We start from the raw sequence: 25,358 nt of genomic DNA on the forward strand, positions 1-25,358 counted from the left end.
GCCCAGCCAGAGCCCGGACTTCAACCCGATCGAACATCTCTGGAGAGACCTGAAAATAGATGTGCAGCAATGCTCCCCATCCAACCTGACAGAGCTTGAGAGGATCTGCAGAGAAGAGTGGGAGAAACTCCTCAACTACAAGTGTGCCAAGCTTTTAGCGTCGTACTCAAGAATACTCAATGCTGTAATTGCTGCCAAAGGTGCTTCAACAAACTACTGAGAAAAGGGTCTGAATATTTTTGTAAATGTGATATTTCATTTTTTATATTTGCAAAAAAAAAACTGTTTTTGCTTTGTCATTAACTGGTATTGGGTGTAGAAAAAGTTTTATTACGTTACAACCTCATTCTAAAATGTAACAAAATGTGGAAAAAGTCAAGGGTCTGAGGACTTTCCGAAGGCACTATGTGTACACACACACACACACCATTGGCTTGGCACTAGATATGTGATTTAATGCTTGGCATATCAATGAACCTGGTCAAAACAGATGAGGGCTCCTTCTCACAAAGACAGGCTGATTCATATGAGCAGGGTGTCATCGACTGAAGAATTTGAAAAATGGGACACTTGGGCTATTTTAGACTTTTCTTTAGCATAATTAATTCTGTACAATAACCAAAACTTGTGCTATGTGTATAAAATGTAAGGATTTGTTCTTAGCCGACTTGCCTAGGTAAATAAAGGTTCAATGCAATACAGCATTGTTAATATTAGTGTTGTAAGTCAATCAAATTCAATATTATTTATTTATAAAGCCCTTTTTACATCACCTGCTGTCACAAAGTGCTGTACAGAAACCCAGCCTAAAACCCCAAACAGCAAGCAATGCAGATGTAAAAGCACGGTGGTTAGGAAAAACTCTGTGGAGGGTGAAATTATGATTGAACTGTGTTTATTGTGTAATTTAGCGTTTTACAGTACAACTTATATCAAGTGTGGTTGTTATGGTAGAAACGGAGGTTGGCGTTCGCGCATGTGCTATTCTGCTGCATACCACAGGTTGTCAGCTTTGAGCTATGTAGGGGGACTGTTCCCCAAACTGCAATTTTGGAAACTGTTGCAAATGGCAGACAAAATGTGGCAACTGTGAAACATAACATGCAGTGAACAACAAATTCGCGATAAGTGTGGATGACTAGAAAACCTTTCTTGACCCTTACCTAAAAGCTATAATTTCCTATTAGGCCCCAGCGAGGTTCGAACTCGCGACCCCTGGTTTACAAGACCAGTGCTCTACCACTGAGCTATGGAGCCGGTTGTTGAGGTAAGACTGTATTGGCATTTGATCACGTGATGTCATAGCGCCATTTCGGATTATTTTATTTCAAATTCAAAATAACCAACACTTTTTATGTCTAACTTCACCGCACATATTCAGCTAGCAAGGCTATATTGTGGAAACGAAAGCTGCGTGCCAATGTCGGACACTGTCGCTGTTCAGTCCGATTTTGCCACCACCGTCGTGTATTGTCTAGCAAACTAATTACAAAAGTTTATTTAAAAAATATTCAAATATTTGTCTCATTGTAAGACATAGTTTGCAAACATTTCCCTCTATATTTTATTCTAAAATCACGTAGCAGCTATCTTCTTGCCATGTGTACAACCATATGCTTCAGAGGTTGTTGTTCACTTGCAGTAGAATGCTATGCAAATTTGCAGTGGGAGAGCCAATCCACTAGTTTTCCTACATTTACCACGCATTGACCTTCAGGGCAGCTACTGGGCTCGTTTGAGTGGTAAGGCTAAAGCAACCGACTGTTATTTTAATTTAACTAGGCAAGTAAGTTAAAAAAACAATGATGGCCTGGCATACCTCTAACCTGAGTGGTGCAGTGGTCTAAGGCATGGCATGTCAATGCAAGAAGTGTCACAAGAGTCTCTGGTTTTAATCCAGGTTGTATCACATCTGTCTGTGATTGTGTGTCCCATAGGGTGGTGAACAATTTTCCCAGTGTTGTCCAGGTTTTACGGCGGGGTACTCGGTCATTGTAAATAAGAATTTGTTCTTAACTGACTTGTCTAGTTAAATAAATAAACCCCTAATGACACTGGGCCAATTGTGCACTACCCTATGGGACTTCCCATCATGGCTGGTTGTGATACAGCCTGGAATGGTTCCTCTAACACTGAAATGCAGTGCCTTAGACTGCTGTGCCACTCAGGAGGTGCATCCAAAGTGTATTTCCCTGCAACATGCCATTGTTTATGAAAGTGTTTCTTTATAATGTCGAAATAAACATGTCTTAAACCCCCATATCACACACTCACGTACTTAAATTATAATTGTGTGTCAGTGGAGTGGAGGCTTCTCAGAGGAGGAAGGGGAGGACATCCTCAGTGAATTTCATAAAATTAAAAATAATGAAACATTAAAGTTATCCTTTTTAGATAAAACTATAGTAAATATATTCACGTCACCAAATAATTTATTAAAAGTATTGCATTGAAGGTCTACAGTAGCTTCGCAGCACTCTGTAGGGTAGCACCATGGTGTAGCTGGAGGACAGCTAGTTTACGTCCTCCTCTGGGTACATTGACTTCAATACAAAACCTAGGAGGCTCGTTGTTCTCACCCTCTTCCATAGACTTACACAGTAATTATGACAACTTCCGAGGGACATCCTCCAACCTATCAGAGCTCTTGTCCACCGAATTAAAGGATCAGAGAATGAATCTAGTACTGAAACATAAGCTACAGCTAGCTAGCACTGCAGTGCATAAAATGTGGTGAGTAGTTGACTCAAAGAGAGAGAAAGACAATAGTTGAAATTTATTATTACAAATTAATTTCTTCAAAAATGAAGGAGAAGCAAGAAAGCGAGAGAGCTAGATTTCATTCTTTTTTTTTTTTTTTTACTTTCACTTACTTAGCTAGCGAATGCAGCTAGCTAGTTTAGCCTACTCAAACACCCGGCTCAAACAGAGAGGAATGCTATGTTACCTAACTGGCTATGGCTGTCCAACAGTGCAACTCTTCCAAGTCAAGGTAAGCTTTTGGTTTTATTAATTTATTTCCACCGGGGCCTGCCGGTGTAACTGCTAATCTGGTTGCTAACTGTACACTTACTGCATGAGTGTAACGGGTTTAGCAAAGTGTTAGTTCTAGTAGCTATGTTGCCTAGATGTTAGCTAATATGGTGACAACAGTGTAGGCTGTGTGTAGCAGTTAGCGGTTATGATATGAAGATTTGGCTTGTAAAGTTTTTTTTGCCAGGTCACAGACAGCTGATGTATTGTGCACTGAAGTCCACAAGCGAAGGGAAAAGGTGAGAGGAGGAGAGCGCGTAGATGCGAGAAAGAATTATCCAACAATCTAAGGGCTCATGCTGTTTGTATGTGGCTGCTTTGAAAGTGAACTGTGTTTGGGTGTGATCAATGGTGTATTCATTCAGCCGATTCTGTTGAAAAACATTTTTTAAACGGAAGCAAACGGAACAAAACAGGGATAAACATATCTAAATTTGTCCAATAGAAAATCCTGTTTTTAACTGTTGGACGAATGATTACATCCTAGATCAGCTAGATGCAGGCAAGATTGTGAAAGGCGGTCTTGAATGTGTCATTGTCTGTCACCTTGATTACTAAGATGTCTCTCGACCTGGCACCTACGATGTAGACTTTCATTCATAAGCTAGGTTGTAGCAACCTTATGATGGGTAAGGGAAAATTTGAGTATCGTGTAGTAGCCTAAACCTATCGATCCTACATTAAGCTGAGTGAATGGAATATGAATGGCAGTCATCCAATATGCTGTAATAGAAATAAGGCCATGCTCATAAAAACAATAGTCGTCCTCCATCTTAAACGGCACCGACCACCACTGGTGTATATTGTACAATCAATTTAGAGAGTGAGAGAGAGAGCCTCATATCACATTCATTTCTATATATCCACTGTATACATATACATCCCAGAAAAGTTTGTTCCTGTTTTAGTCACGTCTTTGGTCACGTTCACATGGGTCAAACAAAAACACCTGAATGATTGGTTGACTATAGAGCCTCCCACAATGCAGGCGATGGCTGCAGGATGAAGTTGGTGAAGAGCAACTGCAGAAACTTGATCACATGATTTATGAATGTTTATGCAGTCTACTTGTCGGCGCAAGTCTGACAATCTTTATCTCCATAATGACTTGATAAAAGCGATCCGCTCGAACGCGCCCACTCTCTCTTCAGTCTTCTCTGGATACAAAGTGGGGATAAAACTTTCCTTGAAGAGATTCCCTAAAAACACGCCACTTCGATACAGCTGTGACTTTTTCGTAGCAGGTTAGAAGAATTAACGTGGTAGGTTAGGAGAATTTGGTTAAGGTTAGGTAAAGGGTTAGGCTTAGCGGAAATGCTCACCTAACCTGTATCGAAGTGGTGTTTTTAGGGAGTCTCGTCATTGAATGTGCTCATGGTAGTTGGCAAACCAAATTTCCAGACAATAAAAAGAGAAATTGGTTTGATGGTTTGCAAAGCAAAGTGTGTGATGAAGTGTGATTTTGCCCTAGCTTTGCCAAGAGGCAGTGCTTGACTTTGGCAGGAGTTCACCAAAGCTGAGTACGAGCACCTCGAATTTTCAACTGCTTGAGTTCCTGCACCTCTTATAGAATATTATCTCAAAGTATTGTGGAGTTCCTGCACCTAAATATAAACAGTCCCTGCACCCATGATCTTTTGTGGACAGATTCATGCTTACTTCTGGGTAACCGAGATTACTGCACCCAAAATGAGTACCGGCACCTATTTCGGTCCAAGTCAAGCACTGCCAATAGGTTATGATGATGTTGGACGAATGTTGTTACGAGCATATTTTTATCCCATTCATCTAATTAATCCAGACATATTTCCTGCCTAGTCATGACATCAGTCCTCATTGTTTCATACACCAGAACCAAGCAGGGTGACTTGGACAAATAGGCTAGTCTGAAGTGTGGAGTCAGTCCACACCGAATAGAGAAATGGAGTGATATTCCGTTTGGATTCCAGGCTTCAAATTGGCAGTTTTTCCTTTGCCTGTGACTTTCCCTGTTAATCATCTCCTGTCATTCCACCCTATTCCCTCTTTCTCACTATGCTTTTTCCATGTCAAATGAGCACATAACTTGTGAGTCTGTATGGAACATTTATTTCAGTATGTGATCATGAGAGAATATTAAATAACCTGGTATTCATTCTCCTTATATAGTATATTCATTAATTTACTGTTTTAGATTAATTTCCTTTAGAGAAAGCATTGTCTTACATTAACAAAGTCTTACATTTTAAATATAAAACCTTTAAGACTTTAACACAGCAATTAAATCAGCATTACATTACCTTAATGAAAAGAGGTAGACCTATAAGTGCCAACATCGACAACAATTAGACAAAAGTTAGACAGCAATATTCCTTGGTTTTAGTTACAATCACTTAGGCCATAGTCACAAATAAATTCAATCACCTCTCAATCGACTATCATTTCTAGGCCTCAACGTAGTCTGAGTTCCCGCATATCACCCCTGCGTCCTCGTAATGGGCACAGTTATGCATACCTACGCCTGTGTGTTGACAGTCCAGCAGGCTCTCCTCTGTGCCCTCACACTGCACATCATCCAGAAGAATCCGGAGACTCTTCCCTTCTCCAAACTCAGAGTGCTTGGATGCCTTCAGGGTGAATCGGAACCCCAGCTGTCGACAGACCACTGCCGCGTTTTTCATATTCCACAGGTCGTCGCACACCGTACCCCACTCCCCGTTGGCGAAGATCTCCACCCTCCCCCGGTCGTCCCGCCCCTGCTCATCCCCCGCCAGTCTCACCGCCCCGCTCTGAGGCGCGGCTGCCGGCGCCAACCCGCTCTCCGACCGGTGCTTGCCCTTCTTTCGTCGGTTTTTCCGTCGTGTGTGCCTGGGTGGTTTGGTTGTGGTTGTAGTTTGAGGCAGTGTGGTGGTGACGACGGCAGCCTCTTGCTCCTTCAGAATGTCCATGAGCTCCTGAAGCCAGTCCTTGTCGGACTCGATTACTGCGGACTCAGTGGGATGGGGTCTGACGGGCTCTTCTGGCGGGGAGAGCTTTTGATGCTTGGTCGGTAGCTCAACTCCTGTTAATGCTGTGGAATAGAAGAACAGGTCAGATTTAGGATAACTACATGGATTGTCCTAATGAATAGATCTGGGAGATGAGGTTATATTTAGCATGTAGGCCTATCCACAGTGTAATATGTGTCACGGCCGTCAAAGGAAGTGGACCAAAGCGCAGCGTGGTGAGCGTACATATTCCTTTTATTTAGGTGACACCAACAAAAACAATAAACAATACAAAACAACCGTGAAGCTTAAGGGCTATGTTCCACAAACAAACAAACAACGATAGACAGCTGTCCCTGATTGAGAACCATACCCAGCCAAAACAAAGAAATACAAAAACATAGAAAATAGAACATAGAATGCCCACCCAAATCACACCCTGACCAAACCCAAAATAGAGACATAAAAAAGCTCTCTAAGGTCAGGGCGTGACAATATGAATCTGGCAATCTGAGGCCTTGTGCCTAAAATGTCTCTCAAATGACATAATAATCTGGGAATTGATGACGAAGTGAATAATCTAATCGAAGCAGCGAGATCTAGTGACATACTGTAAGTGTTTGATTGAGCAAAGGGGGCTAAATATAATGAACAAAATAAAAGCAGACAGACTGAGATGAATGTTGAAAGCCAGCATACTCACTTTCTTTTGGCCTGAACTTGATGAGCTTGCTCTTCACTCTGACAGGCAGTGGGTCATAGTGACATTGTCTTGGCGGTGCCCGTCTAAAACAGACAAAATACCAAAAGTTCTCAGCTCAGCAGGGAAGAAATCTAAATCAGAGGGTGAGAAGTCAAAGTTTCACCCCAATTTCATCAGCCTCTGTTGAGACTTCAGCTCTTTAGACGTATTTGATTCGCTTTCAGCTGGTCTCCCTCCCAGAATGAGGCTGAAGGCCTACTCTTCTCTTACCTTTTTCCAAACATTGCTGTGGTAGAGAGTAATTCAAATCAGCTTCATGAGCGAGTGAGAAACAAATAACTTGACACAACAGCATAGTGCTGCAGCCAACAGAGAGCAAAAGAGAGGGTATGCAAGAAAGAGAGAGAGATCTTGCGGCCAAGACTGTTTAGACCTAAGTCAGTGAGAGAGAGATTTAGATAAAAGGGCATTCACACTGCTCCAACACCATTTTTTTTTCTTCTGTTTGTTCTTTCTCTTCTTTCACCTATAAATCTGGAGAAAGGGAGAGTGAGCCGACCCCGACAGAGGGTAAGAACATCTCAATGATCACCAAAACAGAAATAGAATGCCGTTCATCAGCAGTTATGCGATAAGAACAAAGAACACACAGAGAAACAGAATGTACAATGTAAATCAGATTAAGAACTACAGACAGAAAGATTACTGTAACGGTTGCCATAATCCTCCTCGGACGAGGAGAGGCGAGACGGATCGGACCAATACGCAGAGTGGTTAGTGTTCATAATGATTTAATATAACGAACACTGAATTACAAAACAAATAAACGAAGTGCAGAAACCTATACAGTACCGTGTGGTGAAAAACACAAACACGGAAACAAACACCCACAAAACACACGTGAAACCCAGGCTGCCTAAGTATGATTCTCAATCAGGGACAACGATTGACAGCTGCCTCTGATTGAGAATCATACCAGGCCGAACACAAAAATCCCAACATAGAAAATCAACCATAGACAAACCCACCCAACTCACGCCCTGACCAACTTAAATAAATACCAGACAAAAGAAAACAGGTCAGGAACGTGACAATTACGATGCGACACATTCTTCTGACTTAAAATAGATCAGTAATCATGAACAGATGCTTAACATGTTTTAGTGATTTTGTTTTGTCTTTGTCTCTTTTTAAAAGTGTGTCTATGACGATAATGCTAGGCTTCTGCCATCTTCAAGAGAAAAGCAGAAGGCCACAACACTTTGTTTAAGGCCACGACACTTTCACCTTACCAAACATTGTGGCAGGGTCAGGCTGTTGAAAATACAGATTGTGGCTTTAAATCCTTACCTTGAGGGATCCACCAGTTTGTAAACAACACCGGTGGGAGATGTGGCACTGGGCACTCCAGTCGACATGAAGTACAGTTCTCCTGTTCAGACAGAAAAATTAACATTTCACATAATTTGGTAATCTAGCTGGTTTCAGTGGCGATTCTCAATTGAGCATGCTTTTTAGTCCAGGACTAAACTTAATCTTGGTTTGGGAAACTGGCCTTAAATGTGTGTAGCCTAGAGATCTGATGCTTAAAAAACCTTTTCCATTGCCTGTGTGACCATGGGCAAACAAAGAGGTTTAATGTGACTCCTCCTACCTGCCTCGTCCTCAGCGAATGAGATGATGTACTGGTAGTAGTTGTTTATGAGGCCAGGAAAGGCACAGGTCAAACCAATGCCCATACAGATCTCATGGTAGTTCCACTGACCCGTGTTCTTATTCTCCTGGAGGCTCATCATACGCCTATAGGGAGGAGATACCACATTAAATGTTATTTTGAATTTCTTTCATTTGCAGTATGCTTTCCTTATAGACTATAGATAAAAACATAAAACACAACTTTCGAAACATAAGAAAATACACCTGCTACTGTGCATCCAGAAAGAATTCAGACCCCTGGACTTTTCCCACATTTTGTTACATTACAGCCTTATTTCTAAAATGGATTCAATAGTTTCAAGCCCCCTCATCAATCTACACACAATACTCAATAATGACAAAGCAAAAACAGATTTTTAGCCATTTTGCAAATGTATTAAAAAAAAATCTGACTCTTAACTCAGTACTTTGTTGAAGCACCTTTGGCAGCGATTACAGCCTCGAGTTTTCTTGGGTATGACGCTAAAAGCTTGGCACACCTGTATTTGGGGAGTTTCTCCCATTCTTCTCTGCAGATCCTCTCAAGCTCTGTCAGGTTTTTTGGGGAGCGTTACTGCACAGCTATTTTCAGGTCTCTCCAGAGATGTTTGATCGGATTTCAAGTCCGGGCTCTGGCTGGGCCACTCAAGGACATTCAGAGACTTGTCCCGAAGCCACTCCTGCATTGTCTTGGCTGTGTGCTTTGGGTTGGTATCCTGTTGGAAGGTGGACCTTTGCCCTCAGTCTGAGGTCCTAAGCGCTCTGAAGCAGGTTTTCATTAAGGATCTCCCTGTACTTTGCTCCGTTCATCTTTGCCTCGATCCTGACTAGTCTCACAGTCCCTGCCGCTTAAAAACATACCCACAGCATGATGCTGCCACCACCATGTTTCACCGTAGGGATGGTGCCAGGTTTCCTCCAGATGTGACACTTAGCATTCAGGCCAAAGATTTCAATCTTGGTTTCATCAGACCAGATCATCTTCTTTCTCATGGTCTGAGAATCTTTAGGTGCCTTTTGGCAAACTCCAAGTGGGCTGTCATATGCCTTTTACTGAGGAGTGGCTTCCGTCTGGCCACTCTACCATAAAAGCCTAATTGGTGGAGTGCTGCAGAGATGGTTGTCCTTCTGGAAGGTTCTCCCATTTCCACAGAGGAACTCTAGAGCTCTGTCAGAGTGACTATTGGGTTCTTGGTCACCTCCCTGACCAAGGCACTTCTCCCTGACCAAGGCACTTCTCCCCCGTTTGCTCAGTTTAGGAAGAGTCTTGGTGGTTCCAAACTTCTTCTATTTAAGAATGATGGAGGCCACTGTGTTCTTGGGGACCTTTGATGCTGCACACATTTTTTGGTACCCGTCCCCAGATCTGTGCACTCTACACAATCCTGTCTCGGAGCTCTACGGTGGCGGGAACTCTACGGACAATTCCTTCGACCTCATGGCTTGGTTTTTGCTCTGACATGCACTGTCAACTGTGGGACCTTATATAGACGTGTGTGCCTTTCCAAATCATGTCCAATCAATAGAATTTACCACAGGTGTACTCCAATCAAGTTGTAGAAACAGCTCAAGGATGATCAGTGGAAACAGGATGCACCTGAGCCCAATTTTAAGTCTCATAGTAAAGGGTCTGAATACTTATGTAAATAATTTCAGGTTTTTAGATTTAATAAATTTGCCAAATTTTCTAAAAACCTGTTTTCACTTTGTCATTATGGGGCATTGTGTGTAGATTGCTAAGGATTTTTTTTATTTAATCTATTTTAGAATAAGGATATACCGTAATAAAATTTGGGAAAAGTCAAGGGGTCTGAATACTTTCCGAAGGCACTGTATATGGACTCAAACATCTATAAACACTTTTAGGATTGGATTTAAAACGGTGAACACGTACAGTAAGGAGCCTTACCCGCTCATGAAGTCTCCAAATATGTACATGCCGTTCAGATTGGGGTATTCACACCCTCTGTACACATATCCGCCAGTCACAGACTTGCCCATCTTGTGAGGGTAGGCATAAATGGGGAGTACATCATCTGGAAGAGAACAGGAGGAAGAGATATAAGACGTATTTTTAAAATTAAGGAAATTGTGCAGAGCCTGTGGTTTTCCAGAAATCATGGTTAAATTCACGGATTCCCTGCTTATTCCCACCTGAGCACTTCCCTTCTAAGCACATAATGACCCTGGAGAATGGTGTTCAACCCCTACATCCACCCTTCCAATCTCTTCCCACTCTGGTTCCATTACTGTCTAAGGATAAATAAAGTACAGTATTCAAGATTTTTTTTTTAAACAGGAAGAAAAAAAACCCAGAAGGAAGTCACAGAACAAAACATACTGAGACCTTTATCTCCCAGTGACCCACAGGATGCCGGAATGACAATGAGCATTGGAGCTGGTTATGCAGCACAAACTGATCTTGGATCAGGCTACAGGATTCCCACCTAGAGAGCTGTTGGCGCACAGCTTCTTGTCATAACAGGAGAAGCCCTCTTTGGCCCTCCAGCCGTAGTTCCTTCCCTTCTCTATGATGTCGATCTCCTCAAACTTATTCTGGCCCACGTCCCCGCAGAAGATACGGCCCTTCCCCTCCTTCGTCAGAGGGTCCCCACGGTCCACAGAACACCTCCATGGGAGAAACAAGTTCAAGTCGACCAACAAAACTACTTAAGTGACTACAACTAGATTACACTTCATCACCAAGTTATTACTCCTTTATTCAGTGCAGTAATGTAAAGTCTCACCACACTTTTTTTTGTCAAGGTATATAAAGTGTAAGGAAGTATAATGTTTCATGAAGTAAGCATATCATGAAAATGTTGAAAAAAAGGGGGCACCTCCACATGTTGCGCACCCCGTAAGCGTAGACCTCAGGGCGCGCCCCGCGCTCATGCACAAACGGGTTGTCAGAAGGGATCCTGTACAGGGGACCCCTATCATTGTCATCGACATTGATACGGAGCACTTTGCCTAACAGGGCTGACCTGGAGAAGAGAGGAGTATAAACTTGGAACATCTTTCTGTGAGTATGATTATTGTCTTTGCGGTTTACCTAGTAACTTATTATTAGCAACTGTGTTAATGGTACAGCTGTAACTAATTGTTAAAAAGTTATATGAGTCGATGCCATAAGATGGTATCATGAATGAGAGTTCCACATCTTTTTTCTTCTTCTCTCACTTGTTCTGAGCGTTTCCATATTTCCCAAAGGGGTCTCCAGCCATGCCCCCGTCTCCAGTGAATATGTACAGGTAACCGTCATCAGCAAACATCACCATTCCTCCGTTGTGATTGGAAGCAGGCTCATCAACCTCCAGAATGATCCTGAGAAGGTGTTTGAGACAGAGACAGATACGAGACAGACAATTCAGTGCGGTAGCGCCCATCTCTCTGAGGTACAATAATTATGGAAAAAATACTGCTTATCCAAGCACTTTGTTGGTGGCGGGAACTCATCTTATCCACCTCTAATGTGTAATATCTACCATGTGTTATGCACAACAGCAATAATTTTAGGCCTACTACTACACATTGGTGTAGATATATGTCCAGCTGTATGCAAAACCTATTCTACTGTAAATCCATTCCGCATCCCTTGAGTCTTCATAACAACAGCAAAGCCCAACTACCTTGGTGATGGACACCACAGCAGCCATTTTGGGGCAAGAGCTCAACACAGGTTTCAACCCCAAATGGCACCTTTTCCCCTATATAGTGTACTACTTTTGACCAGAGCCGGCATTTGGTCGAAAGTAGTGCTCTATATATAGGGAATAGGGTGCCATTTGGGAGTCATAACTGTTTAGTTTAGTTTAATAATTTAATTTTTACAGGGACAGTGTACATTAATCAACGTTTCAGTAAAAGTGCCGGTTTTAGCCAGCCGGCTAATTTTCAACCGCAGTCCCTGGGCAGGTTATTAAAAACAATTACAATATAGACAATCATTGAGCAGTGTGCAAACGCAGAGCAACATAGGACAAGCAAGACATAGCGTACAGACAGAGCAACATAGAACAAGCAAGACGTAGCATACAGACAGAGCAACATAGAACAAAAAGCAGCAAGACAAAATTCATAAAAGCAACAAAGTGTTTCCACACCTCACAAGCTACAGACCACATGGAAAGCGGCAATACACAGCTAGGGATTATGTTCACAAATCTGATTGACCGTTAGCCATATCTTCGTGCATTTTGTGAAAGTGTGATATGTGGTGCAATTATTTGTGTCTGATGGCAGTGTATTCCAGACATGGGAAGCTCTCACAGAGAAAGCGGATTTACTAAAGGTGCTTTTCATTAAGGGAACTATACCGTCACCTCTCATGGCAGACCTTGTGGATCTGCTGCCATATGTTTGGGTTTCTGTTTGGGTTTCTGTTCAACAAAAATACTGAGTGGAGGGGAGCCAGGGCATTTAGGATCTTGAATACAAGACGTGTCGGTGTATTGCACAAGATTTTCCCAACTCAGGAGCTCATGCTTTCTGAGGATGTAACAGTGATGATGGCTACTGTACCTCTCAGATGCGTGGTCCACCACGTTCATGTCGCCGGGGGAGACGCGGAACTCGCTGACCCTGATCCTCTCGTCGAGGCCGATCTCCACGGAGTAGTACACATACAGCTTCCCATTGTACTTATAGTTGGGGTGAAAGGTCAGGCCGAGGAAGCCCCTCTCATCCCCCTCCCAAGGTGACGTCAGAACAGCCTTGGTGATGTTCAAGAAGGGCTTCTCCAGCTTGGAGCGGTCAGGCAGGTACGTCCACACCAGGCCCACCTACGATATGATAATAACTTTATTGTCCATTTACATGGAAATATATTTTGTGAGGTCAGCATACACATACAAAAAAATGCCCAAAATCTATACACTATTGGCCGGTTTCCCAAACATAGATTACGACTAGTCTCTATTCTCTATTGAAATAACTTTTTAGTCCAGGACTAGACTTAATCTGTGCCTGGGAAACCGGCACTATAATACCACAATGCAATACAACAACTCTGGAAAGTGACCACAAACACACCTGTTCGGCTATAAAGAAGCGGTGCGTGCCATCGTTGGCGTGCACCATGGCCAGGGGGTTCCGCAGCCCGTTGGCTACTTCCTCCAGACAGAGCTGCAGGCAGCCCTCGGGGTCAGCCCGGACGTGGCCCAGGTTCTGCGTCAGCTGCTCATTGCTGAGGAGGTGTGGGTAGCAGTAGTCTGGGTCCTCCAGCTCCAGGTGCTGGCAGAAATGGACCTGGTCCGTCTCGGCTTGGGCTAGCTGCAGGTCGTCAGAGAGCAAGGTGATGGTGGAACGGCATTTGAGCCAGAACTGAGAGCAGTAGTCAGGGCAGAGGCCAGGGAGGGTTCTGATGGGGGTACTGGGGTCCTCTGCATCAAAGAGGTGAGCTGCATATGGAGAGCATTCCTGAAGGAGGGGAGAAAGAAGGAAAAGGAGGAGAGAAATGTGAGGAGTGAGGGACCAAACAAACTATTTAAATTGTTCAGCCCCCATGTCCTGTTAGACAATCGCCTTGTTCTGTGAAGAACATACACTTTCGATTTGAGGAGATACGCTTGTTATGACAACATGCATTTTTATCATGCAGTGATTGACAAACAGCGCCACAGGACATACATTGTTAATTTGTTATTATGCATTCTATTACGCAATTATGCACTGTAATAACGCACGTCAGATCGGACTATTTTATCTCATTGGATGAATGTGCGGGTGTATAAAAAGTATATGCCTTTACAAACATGCCTGTGCTAGCCAATAATAGCTGGATGATGTAATTCTGAAAACAAAACCATGTATCGACCTTTACCCGTTCTTTGCTTACCTGGCAGAGAAGGTCCTGCACGTACCCAGCACAGTTGGCATATCCATAATTGTCGAAATTGTCCGTGATCTTATAGAATTTTGCCATCAATTCCTGGTCCTTCGCTGAGTCGCAGCAGCCGAAGTTCCTGTACATTGCGCAGAACTGGAGGTCCTCTTGAGGCTTGAAGGGGGGCTTGAAATCCAAGCATTGTGGGTGTAAGGACACAGGTGCTATCCAAAATCCCAACAAATATAACCCAATGAACGGCGAGTGCCTGACACGGCCGAGGATATCACAAGAAGACCACATTTTGCCGTTACGGGTCACCCGGTGCCATCAGAAAGTTATGCAAACCAGCGAAAAACGAGACTGCCTCCGGTTCGACTGTCCTTTGGACGCTTTGTCTCGTGTGTAGTTGGTTCACTGAACTTTGCTCTGAAGCTTTAATCATCAACATTCGACTGGTTGCAGTCCGTTTTATTTGCTATTCCACCACGCAAAGTATCTGTCTTAAAGGCTACTTTGTTGTCCTCATGCTACACCGCAAATTATCCAGTGTTAAATCAACACTGACAGAGTTACATTGGGTCCACACTTTTCAGTGTTAAATCAACACACTGCTCAGTTTAAAGCCTTATTTGCATATTTCCCAGAGTGCCTTTTATTTCGAGTGAATTTGGGATTTTTGTATGTCTAGGTAATGTAGGTTTATGGTGGCCTGAATTGGTTCCCAATCAGAGGCAGCTGTTTATCGTTGTCTCTGATTGGGGATCCTATTTAGGTTGCCATTTTTCCATTTAGGTTTTGTGGGTAATTGTCTATGTGGAGTTGCATGTCAGCACTCGTTCTATTTAGCTTCACGTTCGTTTTTGTTACTTTGTTAGTTTGTTCAGTGTTCTTCCTTTATTAAAAGAAGAATGTATTCATATCACGCTGCGCCTTGGTCTCCTCAATATGACGAACGTGACAATTTTGTTCTATTATTAATGTAAAGTGAACAGCTGTACAGAAAGACTCATGTGAAGGCCAAATTACAGAGGAGGAACTTTTTCATGCAATTAAAGCCTTTAAGACTGGGAAAACTCCAGGGTTGGATAGCGTACCAGTGGAGGTACTATAGACAGGTGTGTGCCTTTCCAAATCATGTTCAATCAATTCAATTTACCACAGGTGGACTCCAATCAAGTTGCAAAAATGTCTAAAAACCTGTTTTCGTTTTGTCATTATGAGGTATTGTGTGTAGATTGATGAGAAAAAAAATGTATGTAATCCATTTTAGAACAAGGCTGTAAAGCACATATGTCAGAGTCAAGGCCCGCGGGCCACATCCGGCCCGCGAGAAGGTTTTTTACGGCCCCTGGGATGATCTTGATTTATTATTAGAACCGGCCCGCAGACCGCAGCAAGCCGGCAGCCCGCAGATCTTTTACACGCACCAATACTACATTTCCCACAATGCAACGGTGACGCACCGAGCAGTAGGCTGCTTCATTTCAATATTTATTGGCACAGCAGTCGTCAGCATCACAGTAAAATTAACTTTCAGATACCCATCAAAAATGGCAAAACGGAAGGTGGACACTGAGAACCGGGGGTTTCAAACAAGGTGGGAGTCGGAGTATATGTTCACGGAGGTAGCTGGAAAACCTGTGTGTCTTCTGTGTGGAGAAAGTGTGGCGGTACTGAGAGAGTATAATCTGAGACGACATTATGAAACGAAACACGCGGACAAAAACAAGAATATGGACATGGAACAAAGGCTACAAAAGGCAGAGGAATTAAAACGAGGCCTCAAATCTCGACAGGCTCTGTTCAAAAAAGCCAAATCACAAGGCCAGGCTGCTGTCAAGGCCAGTTTTATTTTGGCAGAAGAGATCGCTAAATCAGCCCGGCCATTTACGGAGGGGGATTTCATCAAAAACTGCATGATTAAAGTTTGTGACGAAGTTTGCCCAGAAAAAAGGCAACTCTTTTTAAATGTGAGTCTGAGCAGAAACACCATTGCCGAGAGAGTAGACCAGTTGTCCATCAATCTAAAAGAGCAGCTTGTGAAAAAGGGAAAAGATTTCATTGCATATTCCTTGGCTGTGGATGAGAGCACTGACATTTCTGACATTGCCCAGTTGTCAATTTTCATCCGCGGAGTGGACTCCAGCCTAAGCGTGACAGAGGAGTTTTTGGCTTTACGTCCTATGCATGGCACAACTACGGGGCATGATTTGTATGAAGAGGTGTCAAGATGTGTAAATGAGATGGAGCTGCCTTGGGAAAAACTCGTGGGTTTGACAACCGACGGAGCACCTGCGATGTGTGGACACAGGAGCGGACTGGTGGCGAAGATACGGGAAAAGATGCAAGAGGAAAACGCGACAGGTGAGCTGACAGCTTATCATTGTATCATACACCAGGAAGCGTTGTGCGGTAAAGCCTTGAAAATGGAGCATGTAATGAGCATCATCACGCGCACAGTTAACTTTATCAGAGCCAAAGGTTTGAATCACCGCCAGTTCAAGGCATTTCTGACGGAGTTAGAAACGGAGCATGGTGATTTGCCTTATCACACAGAGGTGCGATGGCTAAGCCAGGGAAAGGTGCTTCAAAGATGTTTCGAGCTTCGTGAGGAGATTTGTCTGTTCTTGGACAGCAAAGGGAAAGACACAACACAACTCCGAGACGAAATGTTTCTGTGTGAAATGGCTTTTCTGTGTGACATTACGAGTCATCTGAATGCAATGAACTTGCAGCTGCAGGGTCGGGATCATGTCATCTCTGATATTTACAGTACAGTGAAGGCATTTAAAACCAAACTGACTCTGTGGGAGACGCAGATGCGGAAAGAAAATTTGAGCCACTTTCCCAGCTGCCAGACCATGAAAGAGAAGCTCTCTACCAGTGCGTTCCCGAGCGCAGAGTTGGCTGATAAAATAGGTATGCTTGCCGCTGACTTTCGACGCCGATTTGCTGACTTTGAAGCACAAAAAAGCAGGTTGGAACTGCTCGGTAACCCATTTGCTGTTGACGTGGAAAGCTCACCACCAAACCTCCAAATGGAGTTGATTGACCTCCAATGCAATGATGCACTGAGGGCAAAATATGCGGCAGTGGGTGCTGCGGAGTTCGCCCGTTTCCTCCCCGACACAATGCCCCAGCTGCGCATCCAGGCTGCTCAAACGTTGTCTATGTTTGGCAGCACATACCTGTGTGAACAACTGTTTTCTTTGATGAACCTGAACAAAACATCACACAGAAGTCGACTTACTGCTGAACACCTCCACTCAATTCTGAGGATTTCCTCAGCTCAGAGCCTTACCCCGAACATTGATGAACTTGTGGAAAAGATGGGACACCACCAAGTATCACCCTCAACCTCAAACAAGTGAACATTACTGTGCAATCACATATTTAGAGTTTTTACTCAGTTCAAGTTTAAAAGTTAAAGTTTAATATTTGTTTTCACTGCATGTTACTTCTCCTTAAACAAAGTGTTGTTTTTGATTAATAGATTTTTGCACTTTATTTTATTGTATTTCAATCCAATTATATTTTAAAAATATTTCAGTTGAGTGGATGATAGAAAATTGCTATTATTGTTTTTTTCTTTGAAGTAAATTTAGCCCACTTTTGCTAAAATAGAAAATATAGGCTACTGATGGTGCCTTGAATACCGGTTTCTTTCATTTAATGTTCATGTTATGGGGATTTTTATATAAAGGAAATTTGTCTTTTGTGTCTGTTGAAAATTAAAGATTACTGACAGAGCCATAAGAAAATATTGCTTTATTTATCTGATCATATTGGAATATATTTGTTAGGTTTTCAGTAGGTTCAATTAGGTTCACTAGACTATATGCGTCATTTAAAAAATTTTCAATGAACATTCGAACAGTCCGGCCCTCGGCTTGTAGCTAAATTTTTTATTTGGCCCTCCGTCCATTTGACTTTGACACCCCTGCGTAAAGTAACAAAGTGGAAAAAATCAAGGGGTCTGAATACTTTCCGAATGCACTGTATACCACACCTGTTTTGATATACTCAGAGGACCGTTATTAGCATGTTTTAACCACCCCTACAAAAATGGCAGATTATCAGATACTCAACAAGAAGGTCTGATTGAATTATTACTGAAACAGAATCCAAGTGGTAAATATAAAGATCTGGTCCATTTAAAAAAATGTGAGACCCTTACACTTCAGTGTAGTGATGCCACAATTCTAACAAAATGCATAGCGCATAGAATTAAAAAGGTATTGTCGGATATTATTCATCCTAATCAGACAGATTTTTTACATGGACAATACATTGCAGATAATATAAACTGGAAACAATAGAACACTATGACAAATTTGGGAATCCAGTTCTGGTATTCATATCTGACTTTATATTTCAATTTTGGAGAATCTCTTATAAAATGGGTTAAAGTTATGCATTGTAGCCCTAGGTGTAAAATAGTAAATAATGGCTACTGCTCAGAAAGTATTAAACTGTCAAGAAGAGTAAAACAAGGTTGTCCACTTTCGGCATATCTATTTATTATGGCCATCAAAATGTTAGCTGTTAAAGTCAGATCGAACAATAATATCAAGTGGTTAGAAATCAATGGCTTTTAAACAAAGGTGTCATTGTACGCTAATGATTCATGCTTTCTTTTAAATCCACAATTTGCATCCCTCCACAGCCTCATAGAGGATCTAGATACTTTTTCTAACCTCTCTGGATTACAACTAAATTGTGATACGTGTACTATATTACTTATTGGATCACAACATTTTGTAACTTTTACATTACTTTTTATTTACCAATAAAATAGTCTGACGTGATGCAGACATACTCGGTATACATATCCCTAAAGAAAGAAATGATCTCACTACAATACATTTGAATAGAAAGTTAGCAGAAATGTATATAATTTTGCTACCATGGAAAGGAAAATACCTGTTTATTAGTGGAAAAATCACCCTGATTAACTCTTTAGTCATATCACAGTTGACCTATTTTCTTATGGTCTTACCTACACCTAGCGACCTGTTTAAATTATATGAGAAAAAAACATTCAATTTTATTTGGAACGGCAAACCAGACAAAATTAAACAGGCCTATTTATATAATGAATATGAATTCAGGAAGAGAAATTATTAAATATTAAAGCATTAGACTTCTCAATAAAGGCATCAGTCATACAAAAGTTATTCTTAAATCCGAACTGGTTCTCTAGCAGATTAGTAAGAATGTCTCACCCCATGTTCAAGAAGGGCCTTTTCCCCTTTATTCAGATTATAACCTTTCACTTTCGGTTATTAGAAAATGAAATAATCTCCAAAATATTGCTATAATTGTAAAACAAGCCATAGTTGCAGCAATTTGGTTGCAATTTCAGTTTAATCCACCAGAAAATACTAAACAAATAATACAACAAATATTGTGGTTAAACTAAAATATACTAATTGATTAAAAAAAGCATTATAAAAAATTTATAAAAAAATATAATCTTTGTAAATTATATCATAAATACGACTGGTGGAGTTATGTCACACATGCAGCTAACAAAAATATATGGAAATGTCTGCTCTATCCAAAATTACAACCAACTAATTGCAGCATTACCGCAAAAAAATGGAAGAGGCAAGTGGAAGGGGGAAAAAGTAAGTAACTTGTCTGTTGGTCCTGCATTTAAAAAACAGAATTGGTTAAAGAAGACCCCCGGATCATCACCGATCCTCCACCAAATTTCACAGTGGGTGCGAGACCTGGAGAGGCCTACAAGCCACAGTGTCTCGCACTCACTGTGAAATTTGGATCGGTGATGATCTGGGGGTGCTTCAGAGAGGCTGGAATCGGGCAGATTTGTCTTTGTGAAGGACGCATGAATCAAGCCACGTACAAGGTTGTCCTGGAAGAAAACTTGCTTCCTTCTGCTCTGACAACGTTCCCCAACTCTGAGGATGGGTTTTTCCAGCGGGACAAAGCTCCATGCCACACAGCCAGGTTAATCAAGGTGTGAATGGAGGACCACCAGATCAAGACCCTGTCATGGCCAGCCCAATCTCCAAGCCTGAACCCCATTGAAAACCTCTGGAATGTGATCTAGAGGAAGATGGATGGTCACAAGCCATCAAACAAAGCCGAGCTGCTTGAATTTTTGCGCCAGGAGTGGCATAAAGTCACCTAACATCAATGTGAAAGACTGGTGGAGAGCATGCCAAGACGCATGAAAGCTGTGATTGAAAATCAGGGTTATTCCACCAAATATTGATTTCTGAACTCTTCCTAAGTTAAAACAGTAGTATTGTGTTGAATATAAACTTATTTTCTTTGCATTATTCGAGGTCTGACAACACTGCATCTTTTTTTGTTATTTTGACCTGTTGTCATTTTCTGCAAATAAATGCTCTAAATGACAATATTTTTATTTGGAATTTGGGATAAATGTTGTCAGTAGTTTATAGAATAAAACAAAAATGTTCATTTTACCCAAACACATACCTATAAATAGTCAAACCAGAGAAACTGATCATTTTGCAGTGGTCTCCTAATTTTTTCCAGAGTGGTTCATATATATGTATGTATTTACAAAAAAAAAATGAGGGATTGGAAATGATGCAGACAATTACATTGCTGGAAGCTACAATCTATCAGCAGTATTAAAGCTGATCTACCCACTAAAAAAATATAGTTAAAAATATATATTTTTAAACACCAACACAGGTTCTTTTACACCAATGAGTGCTAATTTAACACTTACAGATTGAATTTAACACCTGAATCAACACTAGAAATGTTAAACTGAAAAATCAACACTAGGTAACACCGGCCAATTTGCTGTGTACTTGTCCTGTCCCCGTCTGGAGAAATGCCATGGCTTTTTTTGCTATTTCATCTGTTCTATAGTTATGCTTGACCACAGATATAACTAAGTCATCTTTGCACCACTATTCATACCCCCTACAGTACCAGTCAAAAGTTTGGACACACCTACTCATTCAAGGGTTTTTCTTTATTTGTACTATTTTCTACATTGTAGAATATTAGTAAATACATCAAAACGATGAAATAACAAATATGGAATCATGTAGTAACCAAAAAAAGTGTTAAACAAGTCAAAACATATTTGATATTTGAGATTCTTCAAAGTAGCCACGGTGTGTCCAAACTTTTGACTGGTACTGTATATGCCTTAAGACCCACACAAAACATACAGTAACAGGAGAGGAAGTCATGGTATCAGTCCTGTCTGAAACATTAGTTCAGTGTTTTCAGACAATCATCATGACATTGGGAAAAGGCCTAATGCAATAAGAAGTAAAGAAACACAAGGGAAGTTGACACTTTAGTGAGAGACTTCCATTGGTGTCTGCTTGTCTCTCGAGGACAAGCTAAATATGACTTAATAAAGGCTGTTGTCATTTCCCCTAGCTATTGTTATTATCTGTCAGTTAATTAAATACACTCTCATTAATTCATTTTTTAAAATATAAATATGGTAATGTGTTATTATGTTCCACATGGATGGAAATAATAGATATGTCTAATTCCACACAACAAAAATAAAAGTCTTCGTTCTTTGACAGAACAATTTTTTTCTAGAATTATTTGTTTTTGGTCTAGATATTCTTAGGAATGTCGTTGTTTCAGCATTGCATGATGGGGTTTTGCAACAATATATCCTATTGTGGTGTGGCATGATGGAATTCAAACATTTCTACAATTGCCTTGTTGCTACAGTGTTGCAGTTTTTGGTGTATTGTTGGCTTTGCCACTAGATGGCAACCTGTTCACACAATATTCTTGAAATATTGTTTTGTCGCACAATGTCCCATCACGCCCCAATCCCATGGCCCCACAATTTATTGAACTTTAGTAAACTATCAACCATTTTCAAGTAATGTTATCATAATATTATTATTGATCATAATCTTGATTATCAGCTTTTAAGCTTTAGAATCAATATCGTATAGTTCTCCATGGCCTCACCCCCCTGCAAAGCCTGACAGTCAACTCTTGTGCTAATTTAGATCAGGGTGAATGAGGAAGAATATATTGATCATAGGCCTATATGCATAATAACCATGCATCAAACTCCCAGGCAAATAATGAGAGGACTCCACCAAGCACGACATCTGTATCTACAGCCATAGCCAATAATGAATTATGCTATACTAGAATATGTTTTATTTGTTCATTACACACCCATTTGTCACATTCCACAAAATACTCCCATACACAGCATCAAAGTTAGGCCTACTGTTATAACTCTGATATTAGGCCTACTAGCCAGTAGCCTAAAGAGTTGCCATTTATATATATATATATATATATATATATATATATATATATATATATATTATATTAAATCAAATTCTATTAGTCACATGTGAAAACCTTACAGTGAAATGCTTACTTCCGAGCCCCTAACCAACAACACTGTTTAAAAAAAAAAATACGGATAAGAATAAGAGATAAAAGTAAAAAGTAATTAAAGAGCAGCAGTAAAATTACAATAGCGAGACTATAAACAGGGAGGTACCGATACAGAGTCAATATGCGGGGGCACCGGTTAGTTCAGGTAGTATGTACATGTAGGTAGAGTTATTAAAGTGACTATGCATAGATGACAACAGAGAGCAGCAGTGGCGTAACATCCAGAAAATGATGGGCAATAGGCGTATTGTGGCCTGATATTTGGTTAATGCATTCCAAATAGGTTTATTGTTTACGACCAAATCACTTTACTTTCTGAATCTTCAAAAGGGCATCTGCCAGCTGACCTTTTAAAAAGACTCCAATTCAACATCTATTCCACGTTGGTTCAATGTAATTGAAATGACATGGAAACAACGTTCATTCAACCACTGTGTGCCCAGTGGGAAGGCTCTACTTTTATCTACCTGCTCCAACTAGGCTATGTTTCTACTTGCTGAGGAAACTCAACTCCGTATACAGTACATCTCAATGGAGTTGATTTGCGATGAGTTTTAGCGGAGTCTACCTCCGACATCGAGTTGATATCAGTTGTTACGTGTAAAAATGTCCATTCTTTAATGCGTACCTTGCACATATGTTTGTCCTCTGTAACTGTGTTATTTTCTTTAGGTGCCGCAATCCGCAGTTTTTTGTAAAAAGTCCATTTTACGTGACCTCCGCCAAGGGAGCCGTTGTTTGTTCATGGAGAAAGAGCAGATTGAATGGCAGATTTTTTCATTTTGGCTAGGGATGCATTATGTTTTTCAAATAAAAACCAATGAATTGCAACTCCTACTGACAACTGTATAACAATCAGGATAAGTGTAGCACATGGGGATGTGTCTTACTCCTCAGCCTGATGTGTCCCCACCTGCACCAGCGAATAGCTACAAGTCGCTAGCTTCATAGGACATACCAGTCGTTTACAATTTAACCGAGAGTGTTGGAAGTGAAATGTTACAATTGACCCCATAGGCAGGGTTAAATCTAACAGGCTGAAAGGTTAAATGTAACACTGTCATCAATGGTAAAAATGAAGGGCAATTTTAAAAAAAATGATTTGAAACTGATATTTGGAGGAAAATGAACAAAATTGACAAAAAGTTGACAAAATTTATATATTTTATATTAGCATTCCAAAGTATGAATTTGACTTTTTCTACAGTATAATCTGAAGTTATACTGAGCAACTTGATGTAAAGAAGTGAAATGTTATATTATATCATTAATTTGAGTGTAATTGGAGTCTTGTGAGAAAATACAACAATAATTATTGTCATCAACTAAGCTATACCAATCAAAAGACTTCTCCTTACTGATAAAATTATATGTGATTAGATATATGGCGAATTTCCACAGATCTATAATTTGAAAAAGAGAGGCGGCCAGAATATTCACTTTAGGCCAAAACATATATATTTTTAAAGTAAATAAAACAAAACATATGCGTCAAACTGTATGCATAGACTGCTTGACAGAAATGGTAGCAGAAGGTGAATGTTGAACTTTTGTTGCACACCTATCCAGATGATGCTCCATACCATTTTGTGCAAATATACTGTTGGTGTGTCACGTTCTGACCTTAGTTTATTTTTATGTCTTTGTGTTAGGTTGGTTTGGGTGGGTAGTCTATGTTCTGTTTTCTATGTTGTTGTATTTCTATGTCTGTCCTGATATGGTTCTCAATCAGAGGCAGCTGTCGTTCGTTGTCTCTGATTGAGAATCATATTTAAGTAGCCTGTTTTCCCACTATGGGTTGTGGGTGTTTATTTTCTGTCTAGTGTCTGTTCACCTTACAGAACTGTTTCGTTTTTCTTATCGTTGATATTTTGTGTAGTGTTCAGTTTGAAATTAAAATATGACGAACACTTACCACGCTGCATTTTGGTCCTCCTCTCCTTCCACCAACGAGAATCGTTACATGGTGTGATCGAGGCGTTATAGGATATATTGTTGCAAAACACCGTCATGCAATGCAGAAACAATGACATTCCTAGGAATATCTAGACCAAAAACAAATAAGTATAGAAAAAAATTGTTCTATCAAAGAACGAAGAGTTTTATTTTTGTTGTGTGCAATTAGACATATCTATTATTTCCATTCATGTGGAACATAATAACACATTACCACATTTATATTTTAAAAAATGAATTAATAAGAGTGTATTTAATGATAGTGTCATTGCGCAAAATAGTACTCAGCGTCATCTAGATGTGTGCAAGAAAAATTCAACATTCACCTTCTGCTACCATTTCTGTCAAGCCGTCTATGCATACAGTTTGTCACATACATTTGATAAATCTAACACTTAGAACACACCGACAGCAAACTTGCATTTTGGGACACCAAAATGACATTCATTTCCAATGAAATGCTGTGTTTGCCTTGCAGCATTGCGTTGCAGAGGCAGTTGCAGTGCGTTCAGTGAGGCGCATAAATAGGATTTATCGAACATACGAGTCAAACTGTATGAGTAGACGGCTTGACAGAAATGGTAGCAGAAGGTGAATGTTGAACTGTTGTTGCACACATATCCAGATGATGCTGCGTACTATTTGGCGCAATGACGCTGTCGGTGTGTTTGATTGGTAAGCGTAATGTGTTCACCACACAGAACGCACTGCAACTGCCTCGGCAACGCAATGCTGTAAGGAAAACGCAGCGTTCCATTGGAAATGAATG

The 25,358-nt window shown here is 40.9% G+C and overlaps 1 protein-coding gene and 1 non-coding gene across 2 annotated transcripts; both read right to left on the reverse strand.

Annotated features, from left to right (window-relative positions):
• Nucleotides 1-1,185: 1,185 nt before the first annotated feature.
• trnat-ugu (transfer RNA threonine (anticodon UGU)) lies at nt 1,186-1,257 on the reverse strand. The gene has a single exon. It is a non-coding gene; the product is annotated as a tRNA-Thr (tRNA).
• A 3,848-nt stretch (nt 1,258-5,105) lies between these two features.
• On the reverse strand, nt 5,106-14,822 carry LOC129812043 (HHIP-like protein 1). Its single transcript, XM_055863940.1, has 11 exons — nt 14,237-14,822; nt 13,432-13,818; nt 12,922-13,181; nt 11,581-11,724; nt 11,238-11,384; nt 10,845-11,026; nt 10,307-10,433; nt 8,357-8,502; nt 8,053-8,134; nt 6,703-6,785; nt 5,106-6,082 (listed from the first exon to the last, which is right to left on the reverse strand). Exons 1-11 carry the CDS (start codon nt 14,525-14,527, stop codon nt 5,457-5,459), a joined length of 2,475 nt encoding a protein of 824 aa, XP_055719915.1. The 5' UTR covers nt 14,528-14,822; the 3' UTR covers nt 5,106-5,456.
• Between the last annotated feature and the right edge of the window lie 10,536 nt (nt 14,823-25,358).

The sequence above is a fragment of the Salvelinus fontinalis genome, chromosome 15 (assembly GCF_029448725.1).
Source record: "Salvelinus fontinalis isolate EN_2023a chromosome 15, ASM2944872v1, whole genome shotgun sequence".
Lineage (NCBI taxonomy): Eukaryota > Metazoa > Chordata > Actinopteri > Salmoniformes > Salmonidae > Salvelinus > Salvelinus fontinalis.

Bases quoted from the DNA above. Each gene is read 5' to 3' on its own strand.
- LOC129812043 (XM_055863940.1), bottom strand. From the start codon at position 14,527: ATGTGGTCTTCTTGTGATATCCTCGGCCGTGTCAGGCACTCGCCGTTC. The intron at 6,786-8,052 runs GTAAGGATTTAA...TGTCTGTTTTAG, and splicing joins AAACTGGTGGATCCCTCAAG to ACGGGCACCGCCAAGACAAT. The intron at 6,083-6,702 runs GTGAGTATGCTG...TCTATTCCACAG, and splicing joins CAAGTTCAGGCCAAAAGAAA to CATTAACAGGAGTTGAGCTA.